Source organism: Tiliqua scincoides, chromosome 2 (assembly GCF_035046505.1).
Source record: "Tiliqua scincoides isolate rTilSci1 chromosome 2, rTilSci1.hap2, whole genome shotgun sequence".
NCBI classification, from domain to species: domain Eukaryota; kingdom Metazoa; phylum Chordata; class Lepidosauria; order Squamata; family Scincidae; genus Tiliqua; species Tiliqua scincoides.
In genome coordinates this window covers 239,706,173-239,732,958 of record NC_089822.1, presented here as the reverse complement: position 1 = coordinate 239,732,958, position 26,786 = coordinate 239,706,173, and the positions used below count along the sequence as shown (strand labels likewise).

At 42.0% G+C, this 26,786-nt stretch overlaps 1 protein-coding gene across 2 annotated transcripts; it reads left to right on the top strand.

Annotated features, from left to right (window-relative positions):
* The first annotated feature begins 792 nt into the window (after positions 1-792).
* On the top strand, positions 793-26,390 carry KBTBD8 (kelch repeat and BTB domain containing 8). 2 transcript variants are annotated; one of them, XM_066618160.1, is made up of 4 exons: positions 793-943; positions 6,245-6,455; positions 15,595-16,709; positions 22,192-26,390. In XM_066618160.1, the coding sequence occupies exons 1-4, from the start codon at positions 928-930 to the stop codon at positions 22,653-22,655; spliced, it is 1,806 nt and encodes a 601-aa protein (XP_066474257.1). In that variant the 5' UTR covers positions 793-927; the 3' UTR covers positions 22,656-26,390. The 2 variants fall into 2 exon arrangements, with proteins under 2 accessions (XP_066474257.1, XP_066474258.1); XM_066618161.1 differs by lacking the exons at positions 793-943; positions 6,245-6,455 and adding an exon at positions 15,083-15,126.
* The last annotated feature ends 396 nt before the right edge of the window (positions 26,391-26,786 follow it).

Here is a 26,786-nt window from a genome sequence, read left to right as displayed (position 1 = left end):
CACATGCAGAGGTGAGTAACCCACCGGGCGACTCAGGGACTAGGCGAGGGTGGCCGGAAGTTGTTCTAGAGGTGGGGAGGGGGTGTTTCAGGGTGAAGGAGGATGGAACAGGGGTGGAACAGGCCCAGGAGGAGGGCAGGACCAGTGGCGGGGGGCCTCTGCCATATTCTAATCCTCTAACAAGCTCCTAACTTGTGCTGGATACAGTGCAGGTCATGTGGCCAGGCTTTGTCTGCACAGGTTAGGACTGGGCTGTCCATATCAGAACAAAAATCATTTTTGGGGTTGCTAAATTATTAAGGTAGGTGAAGAACAGTCAATAAAACAGTTGGGAATTGCTCAGTCTTTTCCCTTAAAAAAGTGGGGTATGTGTGAGAAAATGGTACAAACTGGACCTTTATATAGGTCAGTCCTTCCCTGACTATGCCAAAAATGGGGTTGGAACACTGAGTGTCTGTGGAACTCCTTGCCTCAGGACATGGTGATAAATACAGTGAACAGGGGGATGCTCTTTTCCCTCTCGCACAACACCAGAACCAGGGGACGTCCACTCACACTGACAAATCAGACAAATCAGAGCCTCTGCACATCTGTATATACTAAGAAAGACTTTCACCTACCAAACTACAAATCCCAACATGCACTACGCAAGAGGTACGAGGCGTGCATGGCCACGCAGGGAAGCCTAGAAAACTACAATTCCCAGCGATGACTGGGATAGCGTCTCCACCGCTCCTCCAATCAGCGCTTGCGGAGCGTGGCCGGGCGTACGTCGCTGAGCCGACTGTGGCCGCGCTTGCGGCGGCGTTCTGGAGCGCTGAACGGAGACTGAGGGGGGGCAGGGTTGAAAAGGGGGAAGCTGTGGCGGCTCCCCCGTGGTGGTGGCAGTCTGTCTTGGGCCCGCCTCCCCTTCGCCCGCCCCAGAGCATGGCTGCCATGGGAGGTGGGCCGGGGCCTCGAGGCGGAGGGTGCCCGTGGGGGCCTGGCTGGGGAGGGTCAGGCCATTCCATTGGACGGTGGGGGTGTGTGTGAAGGACTGTACCATGGAGGGATGTGGGGGAGTGCAGGACTGTACCATGTACATGAGTGGCTGTTAGAATCTCTGCAGCTGGGTGAGGGGGGCTTGTTGAGGGGTGCTGTGGAAGTGGGGGGCCCTTTGTGGGTCCAATGGAAGGGGGTCAGTGAGTGCCTGGGCTGCATGACTCTGTTTTCTGCCATGCATGCTCAAGGCTGGGTGTGGCTAGTTCACTGTCATGATATGTACATGATGTGCTCCATGTACACGGGCAGGCTCCACAGCTGTCAGTTTTGTGACCCACCCAAAAATTGGGCCGTGACCCACAGTTTGGGAACCGCTGGTTTAATTACTTAATGGTCCAGGTGGCTTTTTACCCTTGCCTCCTTCATCTTTTAAACAAACTTAGGGGTCTGACAGCTGTGGAACTCCTTGCCACATGATGCGGTGATGGCATCTGGCCTGGATGCCTTGCAAAGGAGATTGGACAAATTTCTGGAGGTTACAAGCCATGAAGTATGCGTGCAACCTGCTGGTTTTCAAATTGGGCTATCTCAGAGTGCCAAGTGCAAGGGAGAGGCAACAGGATGTGGGTCTCTTGTTATCTTGTGTGTTCCCTGAGGCATCTGGTGGGCCACTGTGAGATACAGGAGGCTGGACTAGGTAGTCCTTTGGCCTCATCCAGCAGGATACTATATTCTTATGCAGGGATGGGTGAAGTTTCAACTTTAGGGATCCTGAACCTTTAACATTTGTTTAGAACAGGGAATTTCAGCTGGTGCAGCTTCTCCTCTCACAGATGGAGAGGAATTATAGCTCAATGCATAAGAACAGGGGTGGGTAAACTTTCAGTGTTAGGGATCCTGGATCTTTAACAATTGTAAGGAGGGAATTTCAGCAGGTGCAGCTTGTCATCTCACAGATAACAAGCTGCACCTGCTGAAATTATCTCTCCAACACAATTGTTAAAGGACCAGGATCCCTAAAGTTGAAAGTTTACCCAACCCTGTTCTTATGCATTGAGCTATAATTCCTCTCCACCTAAAGGGGGTCAGACTGGAGGATACAGCAGTAGAAATGGGAAAGAGCAAAGCCTGTAGATCTATCTAATGGGATTTAACTAGCAGCCCAATCCTGTTACATTGTTTGGTGCTCTTCAATCTAGAAAGGAGTCTGAGGGAGGATGTGATTGAGACATATCAAATTTCTGAAGGTTACAAGCCATGATGGGTGCATGTAACCTCCTTTTTTTGGAAGTAGGCTACTGGTGCCAGATACAAGGAAGTGGCAACAGGATGCAGATCTCTTGTTTTGTGTGCTCCCTGAGGCATCTTGTTGGTCACTGTGAGATACAGGAAGCTGGACTAGTTGGACCTTTGACCTGATCTGGCAGGGCTCTTCTTATGTTCTTATGGCTATATGCATCAAGCTGCTACTAGGGGTGGGGGGAGCACTGCTGCTCAGTCACCACTGCAGCCACATCCCTTGGCATTAATAAATTAGGCAGTAACCTCTAGGGTCTCTAAAAAGTTTGGGAACCACTGGATGAAGGAATCATAGTTGGTTGGTTAAATGTGTCTTTAAAATAGATGAATTTGTTGGTTTAAATCTGCACACATTTTGTAAACTGTGATTGAAATGGTAACTCTGAAGGGGAAAAACATACTTGTTGCTTTAAGATGGTGTGTGTTGCACATGACACCATGTGAGGAGAGTAATTCCATTCTGTGTGAGGAGGAGGAATTCCTCTTTTTAGATGGTGCTCACTGTCACCTGTGGTTGATGAGCTGCCTGATTAATGAGTGATTTTTTTAGTATAGTAAAAATATATCAATCGAAAGTTTAGCATATTTGTAGACTTCTTTCATCAAAAAGTTGATGAAGCAGTTTATGTAGTCATACAAAAGGAAAAGATGTTTTCCTGACCTTTCTTGTCCTTTAGACACAAGGGAGACACCAGCAAACATCCACAGGGAAGGATACTATCTTGGGATTAGTAAGAACCTAATTCCCCCCTCCACTAAGAATAATAGATCTAGTACTTTAAAAGGTGTCTCTTTACTTGGTTAGCAGACGTATCTGTAAATTTTATATATTGGTGTTCCTGAAACTTTATGGGGAGAAGTGGATCCTAGTCTTCTGGGAATTTGCAATCCAGATTTTGATAAAAGGGAGGGCAGAATAATGTCTTAATACTAATAGTCTTACCCTTGTGTAGCTTAAACATGATCCTGTCACTTATGAAATGGGTCCTAATTTATATTTACATCCTCCCTTGTGGAGAACGGAAGAGGGCAGGGTAAAACTAGCAAGGGATGAATGCAACCAAATTGGTTGCAGTTGAATTTAGAATTGGGAACTAAGATTAGAAAAGTTTCTTATGAGGGATGGAAATGAAGTCCAGGGGATTGGAACTTATAGTGAAGGTTTTACGAAGTATATAGTGAAGGTTTATAGTGAAGTATAAGGAAGGAGCTGTGAATCTGACTTCTTGGGGTAAAATCTGGTCTGGTGTGGAAAAGAATGAGATAGTGTATTTGAGAAACTCTATATAGTAGTCTTGAAAATGTAAAAACCAAAGGGGCCTTGGATGTAGACATATGATTCTTCCCTTCACAAACCCTAAATAACTGTGTCTGTAAGCGAGGGGATCTGGGATAGGTGGGCATTTGGCAGGAATACATAGAGGGGCATGTGCAGTTGTTTGATTTAAAGATGCATTTCCTTAAGGGGATTTGGCATATGAGGAAGCAAAGCGGACCTAAGCTTGAGGGAATTGGTGGGCTGAAGGGACGAGCCATTTTTTTATGTGCATGTGACCAATAAGTAGAAGCTTGTGCAATATCTTTACAGTGCAGTCCTATGCATGTCTACTGAGAGAGTGTCCTACTGTGTTCAGTAGGACTTTTCAGTGTGTATAGGATTACAGAAGTAGTGAATCATTGAATGATTGATCAAGGGAGTAGGTTGCAGTTGATTCAACTTGAGTCTTAATTTAATTACAAAAGTTATCTGTTGAATTTGGAAAACATTGTGAGTTATTTGCTTTATCTGAGTGCAAAGGTGGCCATGCTAAATTCAGGAGACTAGAAATTTTAAGAGTAATTTGCTGTGTTGTGCATCTCTCTTCCCTTTGGAAAGCGTGCTTAGGCCCAGCCGTACAACTGATTTGGAAAAGAAGCTGGGGATTATTCCTGACCTTGAACTGAATCTAGGCAGCTGAAGTGTCACTAGTTCTTGGCATGACGACAGAGACAAGAGACTTCACCCTCTCCACTGAATAAGGATTCTGGTGATGACAAATTTTGATTGGCTACCCAAACTCAGCCAGAATTTGTGGATTCCAAACTAGCTCTGCTGTGCAAAACTGAGCATTTGGACGGGATAATCACTTTGTCATTTTGGGTGAAAGCAAAGTTTCATTTAAGAATACTCCTTGTGGAGTTGAGATAGGAGTCTTCCATTTAGAATACGAGTAGTTCTGTGTTTATAGCCAGTGTGTCAGTGGTATTTGCTTAGTTTGTTGCTTTCAGTAGAAGAACCTGACTTGTAATTTTTCAGACACTACCTCTTTCCTTTGTTAGAATTTCTGCTTGTTTCATTGCTTTAACAAAACAGGCTTCTTATACGAAATATTTGCTCATTTGTACCTTCATTGGGCATTCTTTGTGTGTTTTTAGGTTTGACTCTTCTCATTGTCTGGAGTCCTAATTTTTGGAGGCAATTGGACTGAATGTAATTATGCCTAGAACTTAAATCAGGCAAAGAATGTTTAACTGTTTCTCAAACTGCTTTAAACCTGTATTGCATGTCTTTCAGGCCATCATTGTCTCTGTCAGTTACAAAACTTAGTATGTGGGTGTGTATGATCATGTTATAGATGACTACCAGTTGATAAAAAAAAAACCTGCCAGCCTTGTTTGCCTGCATGTATCTTTAGCACTGGTTGAGCAGTGGTGAACCAACAGAGAATTCTGTGCAGCTTGTCCGATACAGAATTATTCTTCATTGTAGGTTGTAGCACACAGCCTACACTATATGCTTAGTCTCCTGGTGAGAAAGAAATCATGGAGACTTTTAAAAATATCCATGCGAACTATGTGGGACAGCTCTAACATAGCTTATTTAACATAATGGATGGACTGTTGGAAATAACTGAGTTGGCAAAGCTTGCTCATACCTAAGAACAAGAGAGTAAACAAAATGCAAAATAGTGAAAAGGCATGGTCTTTAATTATTAGACATCAAAACAAATGAACTGATGCAGCTGTTTGTAATAGTGCTTCATTTACGTACTTTTTGCTGGCTGTTTTGTACAGATGTAAGTTTCCCAATGTATAGCCAACACTCTGTAGCAGTGCTCTGTTGGCAAGAGGCACCGTCAGCAGGAGAATTGTGCTTGCGCATAATGGCTTGGTGGAGTAGAGCTCTCCTTCTGTGAATGGAAGGTGCTTCTGCCAACAGGGTGGTACTGCATCAAAGCTCAGGATGTCATCCAGTGTCTCAAAGACGTCTTCAAGCATAGTATGGGTTGTTGTCTTGCTGTATTCCAGTGGTTCTCAAACTGAATTCCAATAGTTATCAAACTTATTAGCACTAGGACCCACTTTTTAGAATGACAATCTGTCTGGGATCCACCAGAAGTGATGTCATTAACCTGGAAGTGATGTCATGGCCAGAAGTGACATCATCAAGCAGGAACCACCTTCATTGTGACCTCAGAACCTGCTACTTTCCTGAGAATGCTGCAGTAGGGTTATTTCTCAGCCATTTTCCAATAGCAAAGTGAATCAGAAAGAAAAACCTATCTGCAACCTTGACACAAGCAAAATAACCACATGTCCCTCCCCATTTCCAGCACCCCATCTTCCTGTATTTTCAGTGGTGGTTGTGCTGCGTGCTATGTGACCCATCTGAAATTGGCTCACAACCTACCTAGTGGGTCCCAGCTCATGGTTTGAGAAACACTGCTGTATTCACAAACATGAGAGGTATGTGAACTTCTACTGCTAGGTGGCTGGTAAAAAGACACAGAATATCCATCAAGACTTAGTACAATATACGGTGGTGTTTTTTGCAAACCCTGAAGTCATCCTAATGCCTGCTGTTGTGTCTTAAGCTTCCCCCTGCCCCACTTAAGAACAAACTATCCTTGAAATATGGCTTATTTCTTGATATATAGGGATTGCAAAAGAAATACCTTTTGCTTTTGTTTCACTGTCTCATCAGAACAAAGCAAGTTTCCTCAAACTCTGAATGGAACTCCTGCTTCAAGTACGTTTGGTGGTGGAATGGATCCCTTCCATGCTTGTAGCATTCTCCAACAGCTCAAAATGATGTATGATGAAGGACAGCTGACGGATATTGTGGTGGAAGTAGATCATGGAAAAACATTTTCTTGCCATCGGAATGTTCTTGCTGCAATCAGTCCTTATTTCAGGTATGTTGCATTTGTTTTCCTAGTTTAAACCATTATATAATAATGTCAATTATGCATTTTCTGAAACTAATCCTTCAGGCATCTTGAATTCTGTGCTGATCACTTGAATAATTGTTTTGCAAATGTGTGAATGGTGCTGTTTTTTTTTTCATGGTATCTTAATTTACAGAGTGCTTACAGACTAAGGGCCCAATCCTATCCAACATTCCAGCACTGGTGCAGCTGCAATGCAGCCCTGAGGTAAGGGAACAAATGTTCCCATACCTTGAGGAGGCCTTTGTGACTGCCTCCCCACCACAGGATCCAGCATACACCCCATTGGCACAGTTGCACTGGCACTGGAAAATTGGATAGGATTGGGCCCTTAGTATAGAAACTGAAATTAAACTTTTTAGCAGTTCTTGCTTAACAGAATTGGCTTTTAAAGAAGCTATTTGTGTATGCTAGAGTGGTGTGGTTGAGTTCCCAGACTGCAGCAGTGTGCATAGACGCTAAATCAGGGCTCTCTATACTGTGTCCTGTGGGTCAGATCTGGTGCACGGCCAAATCTGTCCCCCGAGTCTGTGGAATGCTCTGTTCCTCTAGGGCAGGGGTCGGCAACCTTAAACACAAAGAGCCATTTGGACCCATTTGCTGGAAAAAAAAACCTCAGGAGCCACAAAACCCTTTTGACATCTAAAATGAAGATAACACTGCATATATAGTTTGCGCTCCCCTCTCATAGGTCCCAGTTATATAATACACTCACCTCTTGTAGGTCCCACTAAAAATCAGGTCCAGACCCACAGTTGGAGAACAACTGTTTTCAATTGTGCACAGGTGAACTGCTTGTGAAGGATACCGTCATTCTTTACTGTCATGTACTTCTGTAAATGCCTTTCCACACAATACTACCTCTGAACAAGACCACTTAGTATTACTTAACACTGTTCACAAAGGTGCTCCTGAACAAACAAGCTAAGAGTTCAAAACTGAATAAAATAAAAAAATCACTAACAGTGATTACTTCCCAACCATGAAATATGCTTTGGTGCTACATATACAGTATGTTACTCATACAGTATACAAACATATACAGAATAACATCTGGTGCAGAGGTCTCCAAACCCCTTTCAAGTTTCCAAGTGAAGGAAATGGAGCAGTGAGAGTGTGAGTGAGGGATGGGGGGATGCTGAGTAATGCTGTAATCCTGTGCACACTTTCCTGGGAGCAAGCACAATGGGACTTCTGAGGAGACACGCACAGGATTGTGCTCTAAGCTTGGACTGGTGAGCAGCGGCTTCATCATGGGAGGGGTCAGCCCCTCCCCCCCACGGGTTGGCCCCACAGGGAGCCGCAGCAGAAGGCTGAAAGAGCCGCTTGCGGCTCCAGAATGGCAGGTTGCCGACCCCAGCTCTAGGGAGTCTCCCTATCATGCCACCGATCTCCCCCAAACTGTGTTCCGGGGTCAGTCGCCCTAGCAGGCATTGTACCCAGATTTCTAGGCAAGAGCGGCTGACTTGCATGCAGTTTGGGGGAGATTAGCAGCATGGTAAGGAGACTCCTCGGTGGAACGGAGCTTTCCGTTCACGCTGGGGAAGCCTTTTCCAGAACGTAGCAGTATCCAGTTTGGAGACCACTGCACTAAATGAATGTTCAGAAGGATATGTCCTAGATCTTGTTTGCATTCCAGCAAACCTGACCCGCCAGTGTATCCCTTTGACATGCTAAGTAGCAAAGACCCATGAGCGTTACATAACTGACAGCAGACAAGCTCTGGCTCTGCATATGATCTGGCATCACAGTGCATCTATTAAAGAAACATTTCAGTTGAACTGTTATTAATGTAGCAAGAGAAATATGTCAGTAGGCTTTGCACACAGTTTGCAAAATATGAGTTCATCTCAGTTTGCTGTGTCTCCACCACTTCTCATGTGTGGAGAGGCACATTTTCTAAATACATGCTAGAGATCCTTAGCCAGTTGTTGCCCCTGTATCCAAGCTAATCACATTTTTTCTTGTACCTGTTATGTATTTTTCTTTTTGCCAAGTTTTTATTGGTAATTGCCATAAAAACTGAATGAGCAAATGGAACTGTTACTCCTACAGTATATAAACATGTCTTATGATAGAGGGAACCAGATCAAATAAGGCAGCTGACCTAGGGCCCAATCCTATCCAACTTTCAAGCACCAATGCAGCTGTGATGTAAGGGATCAAATGGTCCCTTATCTTTGTTGGTTCAGGCAAAAACTCTTAAAGTCTTCTACCCAGGTTGCTTGCAAGCTAAGGCACAAAAACTCAAATCCAAAGGTTAAGAACAAAGGCAGTTTACTTACAATCTGATGCAGAGTTATACAAACATTTCTCACATCAAGGTTCTTAAAACTAGAAGACCAGGAGCCCTAAAAAGCTGCCCCTGGATGCATGCAAGTATGCTAAAACAAAGATTAAAATACACTCTCCTGTTCTACTAAAGTCAGCAAACAAGAAGCTATATATACATAAGGAGGAATCAGCAAGGGGACACACCCTTTAAAAAGACCATTAAAGGGACCACATAGAATTTCAACATTAAAGAACCAGATACTCAACTAATAACCACTACTCAGTGTTGTCATTCCCCAACACCCCTTTTCAACACTGAGTAAGTGAATCTAAAAGATTCATTTCTGCTCGTAATTTCTGAAACCTATCTCTTGGTAATGGTTTTGTCAATAAATCAGCTATCATCATTTGTGTAGGACAATAATTGATCTTAATAATACCCTGCATAACCAAATCACGTACATGATAATACTTTACATCTATATGCTTTGTTCTTGCATTATATCCTTCTGATTGCATCAGTTTTATACAGCCTTGATTATCTTCTTTAACTTGCACTGGAAGTATTTCTTGCATTCCCATATCATTCAGTAATTTGCAAAGCCATGTTGCCTCCCTACATGCCTCAGACGATGAAACTAATTCAGCTTCTGTAATAGATAAGGCAACAATAGTTTGTTTTTTACTTCCCCAACTCACTGCTCCATCACCATACATAAACAAGTGTCCACTAGTTGACTTGTGATCTGAAGGATCTTCTGCCCAATCAGAATCTGTATATACTACCAACTTTGGGCTATCTCTAGCTGGAAGCTTTAACTTAAAATCCAATGTTCCTTTCAAATATTTCACAACCCTTTGAATGCCAATCCAATCTAACTGTGTGGGAGAGTGCGTTCTTCTACTCAAAATTCCCACTGCATTAGCAATGTCTGGTCTAGTTGTGGTTGATAAATAAAGTAATTTTCCCACAGCTTCTCTATACTTATCATTACTAGACAAAGGTTCAGTCTTTCCTTGCTTAAAGAAATCACTTTCCATAGGTGTAACAACTGAATAAGCATCTTCAAGTACCAAAGATTCTATTAAATCTAGAATCTTTGGTTTTTGACTAAGAAAGTAACTTCCCTCCTCATCCTTCTCAATCTGGATGCCAAGATAAAAGGCTGCATCCCCCAATTCTTTAATTTCCACTTCCCTATTCAGTTGAGATACAATATCCTTATAATCCTTTTCATCCTCATAAATCAATAGTAAATCATCAACATAGACCAAAAGATACATCCATTTACCATTGCTATATCTTGTATACAAAGATGGATCTGCCTGTCCCTGCTTAAAATCCTGTTGTGTCAGCATTTGGTGAAGTTTTTCATACCAAGCTTTTGCAGCTTGTTTCAATCCATACAACCCTTTATGGAGCTTACGCACTAAATCTGGTCTCTTTTGATCTATAAAACTGGGTGGCTGTTTCATAAATATTTGCTCTGTTATTTCTCCATGCAAAAAGGCAGTTTTTACATCCAAATGCCTAATACAATCTTTTAGATGCAGCGACACTCAAAAGCATCCGTATAGTTGTATATTTCACAACAGGTGCAAAAGTTTGATCATAATCCTCACCATATTTCTGTGAGTAGCCTTTAGCAACTAACCTAGCCTTGTAGCATTGCACCTCCCCTTTTACAACCTGTTTAAGCTTAAAAACCCATTTACAACCTATTACCCTCTTGCCAGGAGGCAAGTGAGTTAAAGTCCATGTTCCATTCTTATGCAACGCCTCCATCTCTTCTTGAGCTGCATCTTTCCACTTCTTTGCTTCATCCATAGGCATTCTTTCAACCTGTTCCCATGATTCCGGCTCACACTCCGACACCAATCTTGCAGAATAAGTTAACCGGACAGGTGGTACACCTTTATTTTTCTCAAAGTGACCTTCTAGGTTGTTGCATGATGACTTGATCTTCCTCCAAAACATCATCTAATCCTGGCAATTCTTCCTTTACTGATGTACTGGCTTCTGGATCTAATTCCTGTATAACTTCCCCTTCTGATTCTACACTAACCATTGGGTCTAAATCCAAGCATCTAGATGTATTACTTTGATAAGCTGGAACAAGTATAAACTTCTCATCCGGTTCTGCCAGTTCATCAAAAAAGGTTTGACTTTTATCTACTTTCTCATCCTCAATAAAATGTAATACATGTCTTATTGTCACGCAACTCGTATTCAAATCCATGACACGATAACCTTTAGAGTTTTCAGAATAACCAACAAAATACCTTCTTCAGACTTAGGATCTAATTTAGAATGCTTTTCCTTCGGAATATGCGAAAGAACCTTACACCCAAACACTCTAAGATGTTCTATACTTCGTGGTTTACCATACCACAACTCATATGGGGTTTTACCATCTGCTGCTCCCTTAGTGGGCAGACGATTCTGTATATATGTAGCTGTATTTACTGCTTCTCCCCAAAATTGATATGGTAATTTTGCATCTATAAGCATACATCTTACCATATCTAACAAAGATCTATTCTTACGTTCTGCAATTCCATTCTGTTCAGGTGTATAGGCCACTGTATATCTATGTATAATTCCCTGCTCTTCTAAATAATTCTGTGTAAGGTGTGAGGAATACTCACCACCTTGATCTGTCTGCAAATTCTGAGGTTTCCTTCCAAATCTATTACTCACAACTGCCACATATTTCTTAATTGCCTCATGAGTCTCACTTTTCTCTTTAAGTAAATCATACAATATCTAGAATAGTCATCTATAAAGGTTAATAAGTACCTGTTTTTGCCTATAGATGGAACCTGAAATGGTCCACACAAATCACTATGTATTAGCTCTAATGGTCTTATAGTACGCTGCTCATGCCTTTGTGGGAAGGATGGTCGACTACCTTTCCCCTTTACACAATCTATACATCTCTCATTATGATGATCACAAGGCTTTATCTTTATACCTGTTGCCAGGTTCCTTCTTTGAAGATCCTGAATAGCATTTACATCTCGATATGCAAATCTTCTATGCCATAGGTGGAGGCATTCTTGATTACAACCTTCCTTTATATACACTACTTTCTCACAAGCCAAATCTAAAACATACACACCATCCTGCAAAAAGGCTTGCGCAATAAGCTTATCATCTTTAGTTATAGTGCATCTACCATTACGAAAATTGATGTCATGTCCTTTCTTATCCAATTGAGATACACTCAAAGTATTTCCTTGCAAGCCTGGTATGTACAGGCTTTGTACATTATGTGCTACTGTATTGACAATTTTATCATCAGCTATACATCTTAATCTTCCTTGTCCTTCACCTGTAACATCTAAAATTTGTCCACTTGCTGTAACAACCTTTCCTGTGCTCATATTCAAATTATAGAAAAACTCTTTATCTGCTGTACTATGGCTTGTAGCCCCATTGTCCACTATCCAAACCTGTTTTTACTGGGTTAGGCTGGGTTAAACTTAAAAATTTTCCTACAATTTTCTCTTCATCCTTCACTGATATTTCTCTCAACTGCATATTCCCCTCTACATTAAAATCTTTACACTGAGAAGAATTACTTTCTTCACTTAAGATTCTACTATTTACATTCCACTGGGGGTGAAATGTATCTCCTCTCCTATTATTCCTTTTTATTCTAGGAGGACAGAAATTTGAACTGGGGCATTGTCTTGCAAAATGGCCCTTACCCCCACAAGAAAAACAAACAAGTCTTTATCCTGAAATTTCCCTTGTAGTTTATAGTTAAAGCCAGTCTTCTCTTTATACTTGTAAGTGGTACAATATGTTCGTAATTCAGCTAATACTTTGTTGAATTGATTGGTTTCACATCCCAACACTATACTTGAGAAGGCACCAAACAAGTCTTCATCCAGTGATCCCAAGAAAATCCAAACACGCTGATCCTCATCCAGTTTAAAACCAGTCAATTCCATATCTCTCAAAATTTGTGTAAACTCATGAATATGCTTTTCACAATCTTGCTTAGATGTTAAATTCATACGTCCCAAAGCCTTCAACAAATAACCTTGATGTTTTCCACCTAGTTTAGCAAAAACATCAGTGAGATTTTTCATCATTTCCTTTGCTGTTTTTGCCTCCTCAATGTATGTCAGCTGTTCATCAGTAAGAGATCTCATTATAATTGATCTTGCCCTTATGTCTGCATTTTTCCATTCAACAACTGCTTCACCTCCACTACTTGGGCATTCATCATCTAAAGCGATTAAAGCTCCATGTAGTTCTAAGTCCATTCTGATTCTTGACTTCCACTTCTGGAAAGCATGAGGATTCAGTTTTTCCACAGCTTGATAAATTATGCCTCCTTGTGCCATAATTACTCAAAAAATACAAGCCTTCAAAAATGGGTAGAAAAAAAAACTAATTCAAGGAGTATATATAAAAAAGCTCACTTTACTCTTATATAAAGCACTGACCTGGGCCCATAACCTGTTGGTTCAGGCAAAAACTCTTATAATCTTCTACCCAGGCTGCTTGGAAGCCAAGGCACAAAAACTCAAATCCAAAGGTTAAGAATAAAGGCAGTTTACTTACAATCTGATGCAGAGTTATACAAACATTTCTCACATCAAGGTTCTTAAAATTAGAAGACCAGGAGCCCTAAAAAGCTGCTCCTGGATGCATGCAAGTATGCTAAAACAGAGATTAAAATACACTCTCCTGTTCTACTAAAGTCAGCAAACAAGAAGCTATATATACATAAGGAGGAATCAGCAAGGGGACACACCCTTTAAAAAGACCATTAAAGGGACCACATAGAATTTCAACATTAAAGAACCAGATACTCAACTAATAACCACTACTCAGTGTTGTCATTCCCCAACAATCTTGAGGAGTCCTTCCTGACTGCTGCAGCACCAAAGAATGCAGTGTGTATCATGTTGACACATCAGTACTGAAAAGTACTGAAAAGACACAAAAGTACTGAAAAGGCTGCATCAGTACTGAAAAGTTAGTTAGGACTGGGCCCTAAATATGGTTTACATGTTGCTATCGTAAAGCTGTACTGAACTTGCTGTAGAGTTCTTGCTGCATATTTATTGCTATACTGCCTTTCATGGCTAGTTTATCTTCTACTCTTGAGGTTACTAAGTTTTGATAGAACTGGCTGTATGTATGTGGCTGAGAACCTATCTGGCCCTTCTAAACCTTTCCCTGTTCTTTTAAGTGACTAAGCCCTTTTTCAAAATAACAAGGCTTTGGGTAATTGCCATAAAAACAGGATCACACCTGTTTGCCTTTCCTGCAAAAGAGTACTTGTGTTATAGAATATTAAGAGTTCATTTCCACAGTCTACTCCCACAAACTATCACTGTCTAGCTCAGGCCATTTGAGAGTGTCCTCAGTGGGAGGAAAACAAATCAAAACAAGTTTTCAGATATGAGTTTCTGTATACAATTGCATTAAAACTTGTCCAGTTGGTAATAACATATGCAGTGCCATTGTTCATGTGCCTCAGAACTCTATTAGCTCAGTTCTTTCAATTGGGGGTAGATGTAGTAATGTTGGACTTGGACCTGGATGGTCCAGGCTGGGCCTTGCTCAGCCACAGGATGGTACCCTGGATGGTTCAGGCTCAAATCCCTGCTCAACCACAAAGCTTTCTGAATAACCTTGGGCCAGTCATTCTCTCCACCTGACCTACCTCTCAGGGTTGTTGTGGGGCCAAAAGGAGGGAAGGAACCATGTACAACAGCTTGAGCTCCTTGGAGGAAGGATGGTATTAACAAAGTAAAAAAAAAAAAAGCTTTGTTCTTCTCAGATCACTCTGAACCTCACTATGGTAATGTAGGTATGTGGGTTTTTAAATTTTTGGTCACGTAAGTGTAATCTGCTCGTTCTACTTAATACAGTTTTATAGTTACCTAATATTGTCACAGTATAAAAATGGTGAAAGTTTTTTTCAAATAACTTGAAATCCCTCAAGTGTTAATGTGGACTGCTGAGAATATCCACATTGCACACTTGTTATGTGTGATTCTCACCAATGATTACGCAATCCACCCTGATTGTCATATGTTACAATGCTCACACTGAAAATAAAGCATGCATATTTTCAGATGGTGTATCGAACTTGGAGATAACCTTATGGTTCATCAGGATGGCTCAACAAATTCTGTCCTTGGTTGTCTTAGAGCCCAATTCTGGGCTCAATGTGCTGGCTTACCGCCGGCACACAGTGTTGCAAACGTGCCATAAGGCATGTTTGTGAGGCCTAATGCTGGGCCAGTGCCCATACTAGCCCAGCGCTGGGCTGGCGCCGGGGAGGCACCCAACCTCTGCCACTCTGCAGCCACATGGACTGCCAAGCCTGGTAAGGTAAGCGGGGGTGGGGAGGAGGTGTTCCGGGGATGGGGGAGGCAGGTGGAGAGAGGATGGGAAGGAGGCGTGCTGGAGAGGGGGGGCGGGGAGAGGACAGAGGGGAGGTGTGCCAGAGGAGGGAAGTGGGTTTGGTGGAGCTCCGCTCCACCAGATCCAGAGCGTTCATATGGGGCTTGGCGCCCTACACGAACGCTCTTCCCTGTGGGGCTACTTCCCTTCTCACGAGGTGCTGCCCGCTGCTGCCTTGGGCGTGCTGAATGCAGCGACAGCCATTTTCTGTGCCACTGCAGCCATGTGCCATGGGAGCACAAGATTGGGCTGCCCATAAGTAAATTGCTGGCAGTAAAGCAAAGGGTTTAAAACATGTGTCTTCTGTATAACCAAAAGATGTTTAGATTAATGCAGTGTTGGCGTATTAACAGCACTTTTTAAATAAATAATTGTGCACATATTTTTCTTTTCTAGATCAATGTTCACAAGTGGCCTTACTGAGAGTACTCAGAAAGAAGTTCGGATTGTTGGTGTTGAAGCAGAGTCCATGCATTTAGTACTGAATTATGCATATACCTCCAGAGTAACACTAACAGAGGCCAATGTTCAAGCTTTGTTCACTGCAGCTAGTATCTTCCAGATTCCTTCTATCCAGGACCAGTGTGCTAAATACATGATTAGTCACTTGGACCCCCAGAATTCCATTGGGGTTTTTATTTTTGCTGATCACTATGGGCATCAGGAACTTAAAGTTAGTTCACAAGACTACATTCGTAAAAAGTTCCTGAGTGTCACCAAAGAACAAGAGTTTCTCCAGCTGAGGAAAGACCAACTTGTAAGCATACTGGACAGCAACGATTTGAATGTTGACAAGGAAGAGCATGTCTATGAAAGCATTATAAGATGGTTTGAACATGAGCCTGACAAAAGAGAAACCCACTTGCCTGAAATCTTTGCCAAATGCATCCGCATGCCCCTATTGGATGAAACATTCATAGAGAAAATCCCTCCCATGTTTGCACAGGCTATAGCCAAAAACTGTGTACAGAAAGGACAAAGTAGTGCCAATGGCTATACCCAGCGGCTTGGAATGACTGCTTCAGAAATGATCATCTGCTTCGATGCTGCCCACAAACACTCAGGAAAGAAGCAAACAGTGCCTTGTTTAGATTCTGCTACAGGAAGAGTGTTCAAACTATGCAAACCGCCCAATGATTTGCGGGAAGTTGGGATTCTTGTCTCGCCTGACAATGACATTTATATTGCTGGAGGGTACAGACCGAGCAGCAGTGAGGTCTCCATAGACCACAGAGCGGAAAGTGACTTTTGGATGTATGATCATTCAGGCAATAAATGGATTCCTAAAGCGCCACTGCTTCGTGCCAGGATAGGCTGCAAAGTGGTTCATTGTTGTGGTAAATTGTACGCAATAGGTGGTCGAGTTTACGAAGGAGATGGGCGCAACTCGTTGAAATCTGTGGAGTGCTATGATGGCAGAGAGAACTGCTGGACAGCTGTCTGTCCAATGCCTGTAGCAATGGAATTTCATAATGCTGTGGAATATAAAGACAATATCTATGTTTTACAGGGTAAGGTGCCTGTGTGTTTTGGGGGGCGGGGTGGAATGGTCTTGTAGTAGTAAATAACTGAATGAGTGCACGCTACGTCAGAATAACTTGAGAGTTATGGCTTACATAACATAAGGGTTCTGTTCATGTCCTGCATTGCAGGCATAATTGTGTGTGCATTTTTAATTGTGGTGATGTGATTTCTATTGAGTTGTCTGAAGCATTAAACTATGTAAACCGAAGCAGGCACTATTGGTTTGGAGTTACACCATCATAACCTATCAGTGGTAAAGTAGAACAGTTTGTAGGTGGTGTAGAGGCTGGGGAGATCAACTAGTGATCTGGTAGGAGAATGTAGCATGGTTACTCTTTCAGTGATTGTGTTGGAGTGCAACACAGTCATTGTTGTGAAGCTTATGAGCAGGAGCATTGGCTAGACCTCACATATTCTAGATTCAATCTCTGGCATTTCCAGTTGTGAGTATTTTAGAAGTGTAGTGAAAGTCTGAGACCTAGAAGTAATTGCCTACTTGCAGTAGGCAGTCCAGAGTAAAACCATTGATCTTACCCAAAATGAGACAGCTTCATATGTTTTTTCAATTTCTTAACAGCTCCTTATGCAGCACTTCTGTTCACAAATGACTTGGAGTTCAATCCTGACTACCCAGCACTCATGCAGCCATGCCAACAGGGCATATGTTGCATCCTGCGGTTGGGGGGCACCCATGGAGGTCTCCTCCAAGGTGAGGGAACTTCCCTTTAGTTTCCTTGAACCTATGGCAGCTCTAGAGCTGGCAGGAGTCGAAGGGGAATAAGGGAGACAAAATGGGCAAAGGGAAGGGAGTAGGATCCAGGTATGTACAGGTGTCGTCAGGATCCACGTACTGTGTGACTTTTGTGCTGATGTCTCTGAAGTGGCCCTCCCGCCCAGAATATGAAAACTTTTATGAAAACTGAACTGTGCCCCACTCTCATAGGGTAGCCCATAGGATTGGGCTTTTCTTTTGTTCTGCTTCTTTCCTGAACACTTGTGGTGTATATCAGCGTTTCTGAAACGTTGAGGGAGCTTTACTTCCTCAGTAAGTTCTTGCAGGGGAGGGAGTAGGGCAGTGATGTGATCCCCAGGATTGCATCACTAGGAGGGGTGAGGGGGGGTGCTTCGGATTTAGTGTGAACAATGTAGGGCTGGAGGAGGTGCAGTGCTCAGCAGTGCTCCTCAGCTCTTGGAATCTTCAGTAAAAGTGGGCACAAAGCACTTCTGTTTTGCAGGAGGTGCTTTGTGCCTGCTTTTATTGCAAATTCCATGAGTCGGAGAGCGCTGCACAGGGCTCCCCACACCTCCTGCTGCAGCTGTACATTGTTCACAGTAAGTCCAAAGCACCACCCTTTGCCCCCCTTAGCTACTCGATCCTGGGGATTGCATTGCTGCCTCCCTCCCCTTCCCCTGCCCCTTAAAGGGACAGGGGAAGCGTTACACAAACTGGTGGATCGTGACCCACCAATTTGAGAACCACTGGTGTATATGTCATCAAGTTAATAAACAAGGGGAGACATATAATAATGGGTTCTTTTACCAGCCATCTCTTGGATCTCTCTAGGATGAAGAAACCCTGAATCCATGGTGGTTCAGCCTCGCTCAAGCCATAGAATATCTGGCTTGTGTGGAGTTGTTCCAGTTTCAAATCCCTTTTATAGAGATGACTGTTGGAGTGGCTTATTGACTGCTGTTGAAGCAATCCCTGTTAATATAGGAAATCTCTAGTGGGTGGGTTTGCTCTGGAAAAGAGTGGAGAAGATAATTTAAAGTACAGGGAGGAATACAAGAGTGCGGGAAACAGTGGTGATAATGAATAGAGTGATGATGAGATGCGCTTGCAATAATTTCTCTAAACAGAAGCACATTGTGCATTCGGGGTTTCTACTTGTTCTGTCCTGCTATATTGTGCTGTTGCAGAGAGAATACAGAGCAGGACAATATGAAAACAATCAACATTGTGGCTCCTTGGGACTGGAAATAAAGTACAGATGTTTGACTTCCAGTAATGGAAAATGAAGGCTGGTTAAGTGCCATGTCTGTTCTACTCTGAAATAGTGATTCTGTAGTTTTTTACTTCATTATTGAGGTGAAAATACTAAGAATTCTTGATCAGTTGTGTTTATGCTAAACCTTGGACTGAATACTGGGGTTGCTTCTTGGCACTGGGCAAATAGATTCCCTCACTTCTGCCTCTTGTTCTGAGTTGTGATTGCATCATACCTATACATGTAAGATACACTTGGCAAGTTAGCGACATGTGTTGCAGTGAACAATGAGGTTGAGAGGCAACAGGGAGGCATGTTGCTGCGTGTTTGCAGAGCACATCTCTCCAACATTAATATGGATTTGCTGAAAATATTTCTGCTGCATAGTATGAGGTAACCTTGTGTCTCTGAGGACTCGTATTGTAAATGTAAAGACATTTTTCTGGCCTTGAATGCTGTACTTTAATGCTGTTCTTGGTATACAGTAGGCCAGTGGTTTTCAAACTGGGGCATCGCGACGCCCCAGCCTGAGAGCCCTGGGCAATTCTCCCTTAAGGGGCAGGGAGAAGGGGAAGGCAGAGATGCGATGCCCAGCATCATGCCTCTTATCAGGGCGCAGGGGCACGCTGCCACTAACCGCTACCTGCAGCAGACACCCAGGGATCTGGGGAGCCTAGCACCAGCCTTAGCAGGGCTCCCCACGCAGTGCAGAGCCCTCCAGAAGGTGATCGCAACCACTTCCTGTTTCTCGATTGCAAAACTGGAAGTGGTTGCGATTGCCTTCTGGGGGGCTCTGCTCTGCGTGGGGAGCCCTGCTGAGGCTGAAGCTGGGCTCCCCAGATCCCTGGGTGTATGCTGCAGGCGGCGTTGAGTGGCAGCACGCCCCTGTGCTCTGATCAGAGGCATGATGCTGGGCATTGTCTCTGCCTTCCCCCTGTCCCTGCTGCCTGCAGCAAAGACTTAGTGGCTCTCAAGCTCTCCCTGAGAGTTTGAAAACCACTGCACTAGGCAGTGACAGGTATTTAAGGCAGGTGGATATGGAGGGGACCAGTAGCTCACCCGTTGCTATGATAAAACCTGAGGATGCAGAACTCTGTGAATTGCATTATGATTAGAACTAAATCATGCATAAATAAAATTATTAAGGTCACTGTCGCTTTCATTGCCTCCCCATCCCGTATATCCAGTATTTGAATTTAGACAGGCAGATCTGTATCTGCCAGGACTCTGCTGCAAAGTGTGTCAAATAGTGGCGTAGAATGGGTCACTGAGCATAAAAAAGTAACTTTCCTACCAAGTAAATACGTTTTGGGAATGGGACAGGGAAGCAAGTTTAACATTCCACTGTTTTAAAAGAGAACTGTAATCTGACTCCTAAGAAGAAAATTATTATTCAGTCTTTGTTCCTTTTGCTGCCCCCCCCCCCATTTGTTTATGCTCAAATAACTTCTTCAGGCATTAAATTAACAGCTAAGCAACAGTGGGAAGTTAACAGTGAAGAATTCATTGTAATCACAAATATTCCACGGGATCTCTAGCACTGGCAGTAAAGTCTTGTTTGTGCAAAGCAGGAGGCCTCTGGTGGGAAGGTACTGGCTGGAGGCTGATAGCCCTGTATTAATCGTTGACGGGGCTAGACTTCTTGTGGAGAAATGCTGGAAAAATAGAGGCTCTAGGTCAACACCTGCTGGCCTGGGATGCAATTTGTACTCTCCCCTGACAAGTAGGGAAGCAGTGGTTTGCAAGCCTCAGTACTAAGTGATGCTACAGAGGAGCACAAAATAAAAAATGTAGAACCTTGCTGTTGGCATCCAAATGTCTTTGGAGCATTTTAGTTTGTCTTCTAAATACACTGGCCTTGCTCAGACCAAAGGCATGCTAATGTTTGACAGCAAATCTTAGGCTGCAATCTTGTACACACTTACTTGGGAGTAAGTCTCATTGAACTTGATGGAACTTCCTTCTGAATATTCTTGCCAGGATTGTTTTTGTAGAACTGTTTTTTTTATTTTAGAGATGGGTGTTCTTCCAGGAGCCTCACTTGTGTCTGTTGCATACTAATATAACTTAGAATTCTAATATATGGAGAACTTCTGGTGCTAGTGTACAAACTGCTCTCTTGTGTGTGTTTTCAGCTTCTGTACAGTAAAGTAATAGCATGCTGGCTGTGGACAGCTACCTGTATTGGATGAAACTGGTAGCTATGAACAATAAAGAATGCTCGGTAGAATTTAAATTGTCTGTGCAGGATTGCCACTTAAATTATATAAATTTATCTCTCAAAATGGAGAAAATGAACTTGAACCAACATCTTTAATATAAGAGAAAAATACTCTGTTTGCTCTGGATTAGTCATTTAAATCTGACTCAAAGTTCTTCTTACAATTCAAAGATTATTATTCTTTTATCACTGAACAAAGAGTTCAGGAGCAAATTTCCAACATGGTGGTGTCACTAGTACTTGTTTTCAATTTCTGTATCCCAGAAACCATTTTTAATCATCACAGAGGCTTAGTATTTCCTGAAGCTGTTTCACTTAACTAGTTTTGGAGCTTATTTGTTTTGTTGCAAATTTATACCCCGCTTTATCTCCCTCACAGCATTCCAAGAGGCTTCCAAGTATGATAAAAAATATATGCATTATAAAATTTTCTTAAAATATATTAAATTCCTAAAATCCAATGAGCAACGTTATCTCATTAAGAGCCAAGAGCAATAAAAAAATAGGGATAAAACCAGCAGAAGACAATTAAAAATATACCATAATACTAATCAGCATTAAAAAAACCCTGAGTTTTTTACTAAAACTCTAAAAAGACTAGAGTAAATGGTCATGTTTTTAGCTTAAACCCCTGTGGTTTCTTAGTCTAATATATAGGAAAATATAGTTGGTGAAGCAGTCCATCTGAGAGTTCTAGCACATGCGAAGCTCTCAATTTAGAATAGAGCTGCAAATGATTTGAAAACTGCTGTGACGTGCTAAATTCCGAGTGGGCCATCCTGGAGTACAACAGTAACGGCATAGTAATAGTCATGAAAAGATCATGTATTCACCTTATCCTATTGCCAAACTGAAAGAAATGTTTTCACAATATTGATCCTACTAGTGATTATTTAAGTCCTCTCTGTTGCTGGAACACTTGATTGTGAAAACCAGCTCGGATTTCTAGGTGCATGTTCTGTGCTATAGAATTACAGGAATAGATATCCAAGGGCTTCAGTTATGTTTCACTGGTATATTAAAATGAGCAAAGCTGGTGCCCTTGACTTAGTATTTGGGGATATGGCTTAAAGGTGCAGTTACTATGGAATAGTCTTGCTACAAATCAGCCTGCTGGACATGAGGCTCTACTGTAATACTGTTAGGGAAATGTCTGTTGGGAAGGCAGGAGATCCAATCTCTTATTTAAAATGTGATCAACCTCTTCCTATGGCAAATTTCATAAATGCTTATATTTTGGTATCTTTTTTCTATCTTTAGGAGAATTTTTTCTCTGCTATGATCCTCGAAAAGATTACTGGGGTTTCTTAACTCCCATGACTGTGCCTAGGATCCAGGGTTTAGCAGCTGTCTACAACAACTCCATCTACTATATTGCTGGAACCTGTGGAAACCATCAGCGTATGTTTACCATAGAGGCCTATGATATTGAATTGAACAAGTGGACTCGAAAGAGAGACTTCCCATGCGATCAGTCCATTAATCCATACATTAAACTTGTTGTCCTCAAAAATAAGCTTCATCTGTTTGTTCGAGCTACTCAAGTCACTGTTGAGGAACATGTCTTCAGAACCAGCAGGAAGAATTCTCTCTATCAGTACGATGAAGTTAATGACCAGTGGCAGAAAGTGTATGAGACCCCAGATAAGCTCTGGGATCTAGGACGTCATTTTGAATGTGCTGTTGCTAAATTGTATCCACAGTGTCTTCAGAAAGTTATTTGATTCTTCTCCCCCTCCCTTTCATTTGTAAAAGGCCTTAGAGACTTTAGTATTTAATGCTAGCAGAAAGATCTGTTTTTAAAAAAGAAAAAACCAATCCAGTTCTGTCAGTATTTAATGTGAGTTGAAATGGATGACTTTTTTTTACATGGGGATGGGTGCTCTTTAAAGGTTGCAGTGGGGGTTTAGTGGTTTTGTTTCCTAATGGATGTTTTCCTGCGGAGTAAGGAGTGGGTTACAAAGTGCAATTATCAGCATTTTCTCTGCTAGGCATTTGATCATGTTCTATCTAGAGCGATAGTTTGACTAAAAGCAAGAGTAGATGTTCTGGGGTAACTATGCACTACAGTGAAAGCAAATCTAACATGAATAGCACAGGTGAAGAGAGCAAATTTGAAGTGACTTATTTAAAATACGGGTAAAATCTGAGGCAATATCACTAGTTTGGAATCTTGGATTCAGTGACACTAGATGAATATCTGGTTCTTATACCTCTTTCATATGTATAAAGGTACTAAAACATTTGTTGTGTTTATACATTGCGGTAACTATGTGCAGAAATATCAAAATTGGCGGCAGAACAGGAACAACCATTTGAAAAAGAGAAGGGGGGCTCAAACTTTTGAAAAAATGACAGGGGGCTGCTTCCCCTTTCTTCTGTGGGCTTAGATTTATAGTGTGTGGTTTATCTGTCCTTGAATCTTCCAATGTGTAAAAGGTAGCCATTTTCTGCCAATTAAATGTATAGCTTCAGAAACAGTTGAGCTTGTTGGTCACTCCATAAAGGGCTTAAACCCAATGGTGCTAGTACATTTGTAATACTTGTAAGTCTAAAATGGGTCACTGGGACTGTTAACTTAAAGCAGTCAATTAGTATTAATATATCTAGTCTTAAGCCTATATCTTCTGCTTTTGTGTGTGTGAATCTCCATTCTTACCTTCCTGTATGGAGCTATTTCTTAGGTAGATTAGGGATAGGCCAGATAAGTCTTAATGGCTGTTAGTTTTGGGAAAGTTGTTCCATCTCTTAGGTTATGCGCTAAATGCACTTTTTTGTGTCCATCCCCCGATAACATGATGTAGCTTGAGGTACTCCTAGCCAAAACAGGCTAGCTGAGGTGGTTGGCTGTTGAGCATAATATTAGGTCATCTTGCAGCTGGGTTGTCTTGCAATATTTATCACCTTGTGTTCCTCCTTGGTATTTGTTTTGACTTGCAACTGGTGAATTCTCATGGAAAAATTTTTGCCAGAATTGGCCTAATGTGGAAATACAGGCTATTGCTGGTACTCTTGGATACTTCTGTCTGTTGTCTGTCCTCCTGCTCTCCAGTTCTTCATGGAGTAATGTGAAAGTTTGCACTCCTGAGCTTTCTTTCTGATCCAGTAATAGCAATTTTTGGAAGTTTGCAGTTGATAAAAATATTTGGAACCAAGTAAGAGTTCAGTATATTGCAACACTTTATGACTTGATGTTTGAAATGATTAAGGTTTTACACAGAAGTATAACATGGTAGATATACAAACACAAGGGTTGATGGTAGATCTTCTACTAGTGATTCTTTGTGAGAGACAACAGATTAAAGAGACAATTGCTCAAGAATGAAGCATGTCCTGCTGCCATCCTAGTTTGTACACTCCTTAAAGTACACTCCTTACAGTAATGCTTTAAAAGATGAATTGGCGTTATATGCAAGGGTGGTCGCTATTTTGACTTGAGTCGGTCTAACTTCAGTTTTAAGAGTTTAAATTTTGAACATTTTGAAATTCCTGGTTACATTTTCATTAATGTGAACTCGCTGGGGGGGGGGGGAGAGAGTGTGTGTGTGTGTGTGTGATCTTGCACAATATATTGAGAACACAACTGTGAAACTAAAAGGATAATAAAAGCCTCTTTCTATTACATACCTCATCTTCCAGAGATTCAGCAAACAGCTTTTTGTCTTTGGGTTCCTCCAGATACCATGCTGAAATTTCAGTAGTCCTGGATGTTAAGACAAAACACCCTTTAACATCTGTCATGACGCTTGCAGAGTGGTTGAATTTCTCCTTTTTTTTTAATCTGAAGAACATTCAGATACCAAGCTAGTAGGGTATGTGCTAGGGAGCTGCAGTTTGGATAACACTTACCTGTACTTTGTGTTCATAAAAAGCCATGACCTCACATTTAATTCTTGTCTCAAATTCTCAACTTGGGAGTAGTGACCCTGCAAACCTGCAGTTGATGCACATACAAGTCTGTCATCCTGCAGCTGATCCTCTGTGCAGCCAACTGGCTATGTGAATGACTGCTGAAGTATGTCTGCATGGCTCAACCCAATTTCCTTTCTGCATCCTGTATCCACGTGATTAAGTAGCAACAATGCAAAAACAATGAAGGGGAATGAAATGCTCTTTGGATACCATGAGATGAATCTGAGGGCTGAAATAGTAAGGTGTAGTTTGTCCCGCATGGTGAGAAGGTGACTCCTACCTTTTTAGATGTGTGTTATAGAACTTCTTTAAGGCTTTGATGCCAAGACTGACACATAGTTGCCAAGACTGAATTTTTAAATATAATAGTTTCTGTGGTCCACAGGTATATTGTCCAGATGCTTTCATGTATTTAAGTTTATTTCTTACTCCTTAGTTGGCTATATTTGCGCTGTTGTAAGCCTCTTAGCTGCAAGCTTTCTGAAGCACCCTCCCTTACAATGTTGTGTTATAGGATTTTTGTTTTGCAAAACATGTTATGTACCTTTCAGAAACTCCAGTTGAAACATTTTACAAGACATATTGCTGCTTTTTGACAATCTTCTCTATTTATTTAGTGGAAATGTCAATCTGACTTGAAATTTTAAGAAGTTAGCTTGAGTTAGCAAATGACCCTGTCATGTGATGTATAGAAGTACAATTTGCTGTAGTTATTCTGCAGTTGGTGTGTTCTTAACTTTTACTCCTTAAAAAAAATCTGCACTAAATACAAAAATCTTTTTGTCTAAGCATTCACACTGGGGGGGAGGGTTTGACTGTAGCGTGCTTGAAAGCTAAATGTTGAAGTTTTGACATGGGGGGGAATACACTGAGTCTTATGCATGAATAATTAACTATTTAAGCAGTAATATTAACCAAGAATCTTTAGTTGTTTACAAGCTTTTAAATTATCCTGTGAGAATTTGTCGGTGTAAACTTCTGTTTAAGAATCAGACTCTCCCCCCAAAAAGCAAGCCTGCACACAGATGACACAAACCAGCACTTGAGTTACCATAACTGTGCTAACCAATGCAGGGCTATGTTTCTGATTTTTTTTTGGTCCATCCTCTTTCTCCTGTCCTCTTTATTTACCTTGTATTGTTGAGATCTCTTTATTTTGACACAGGTGTCTTGAGGGGAAAATGCTGGAAAAGGCTCCCAGTTTTAATTCCAGACCTTGCTGATTTAAAGACATAATCCACCAAGCGCTGCTTTTGCATATTGTCCACAGCATTGCAACAAGCCCTGCCAAAATCGGCATTATGCAGTGGCAGTACCTTATGGTTACTCCCCGTATCTGCTGGCTCTGGTATATGTGCAATGTGCATGGTTTACGTGATATCAGAATTCCCGGTGTTCTGAAATATGTTTAGAAATGGCGTCAGATGTTCAGCGCTCAGGTATGTTAGTAAGATGTACTGTAGTCCTCTGAGGGCAAATGTGTGGTTTTGCCATAATTGCACAATTTTGCATTTTTACTTAATGTCATGTTAACTTTCTTATAATAAACCTGTTCAAATAATGCTGGCTCCATAGTTCTGTCATGTTCTAAGTTTAGCCGCCGCCACCTTTATGAATTTTATGCCATAAAGCAGTCGGTGGCAGCTGTAAAATGTGCTCTGCCAGCACAGGAATTTGTGCTCTGCTGGAGCACCAGTGGGAACTCTGAAGCCTTCCTGCATGCCCTGGGAGCATGTGCAGAAGATACTGATGACAGGTAAGGGGGTGGGGCGCATAATGTGGTGGGGGGAGGATGGGCAGATCAGGTCCATGATATGGGGATGGGTTCAGTAGCAGGTGCTGCATCCTACATCCAATCCTGTGGTACAAGTTCGCATGTGCCAGCATTTTTGCTAGTATAGGTCTGAGTAGAACTCCCTGCGCTGCAGCAACTTACCCCCAGA

What these genes read in the sequence shown, in the direction of transcription:
- KBTBD8 (XM_066618160.1), top strand. An exon ending in GCAATCAGTCCTTATTTCAG is followed by an intron (nt 6,456 to 15,594) that starts GTATGTTGCATT and finishes TTTCTTTTCTAG; the next exon opens with ATCAATGTTCACAAGTGGCC. An exon ending in CAATATCTATGTTTTACAGG is followed by an intron (nt 16,710 to 22,191) that starts GTAAGGTGCCTG and finishes TTCTATCTTTAG; the next exon opens with GAGAATTTTTTCTCTGCTAT.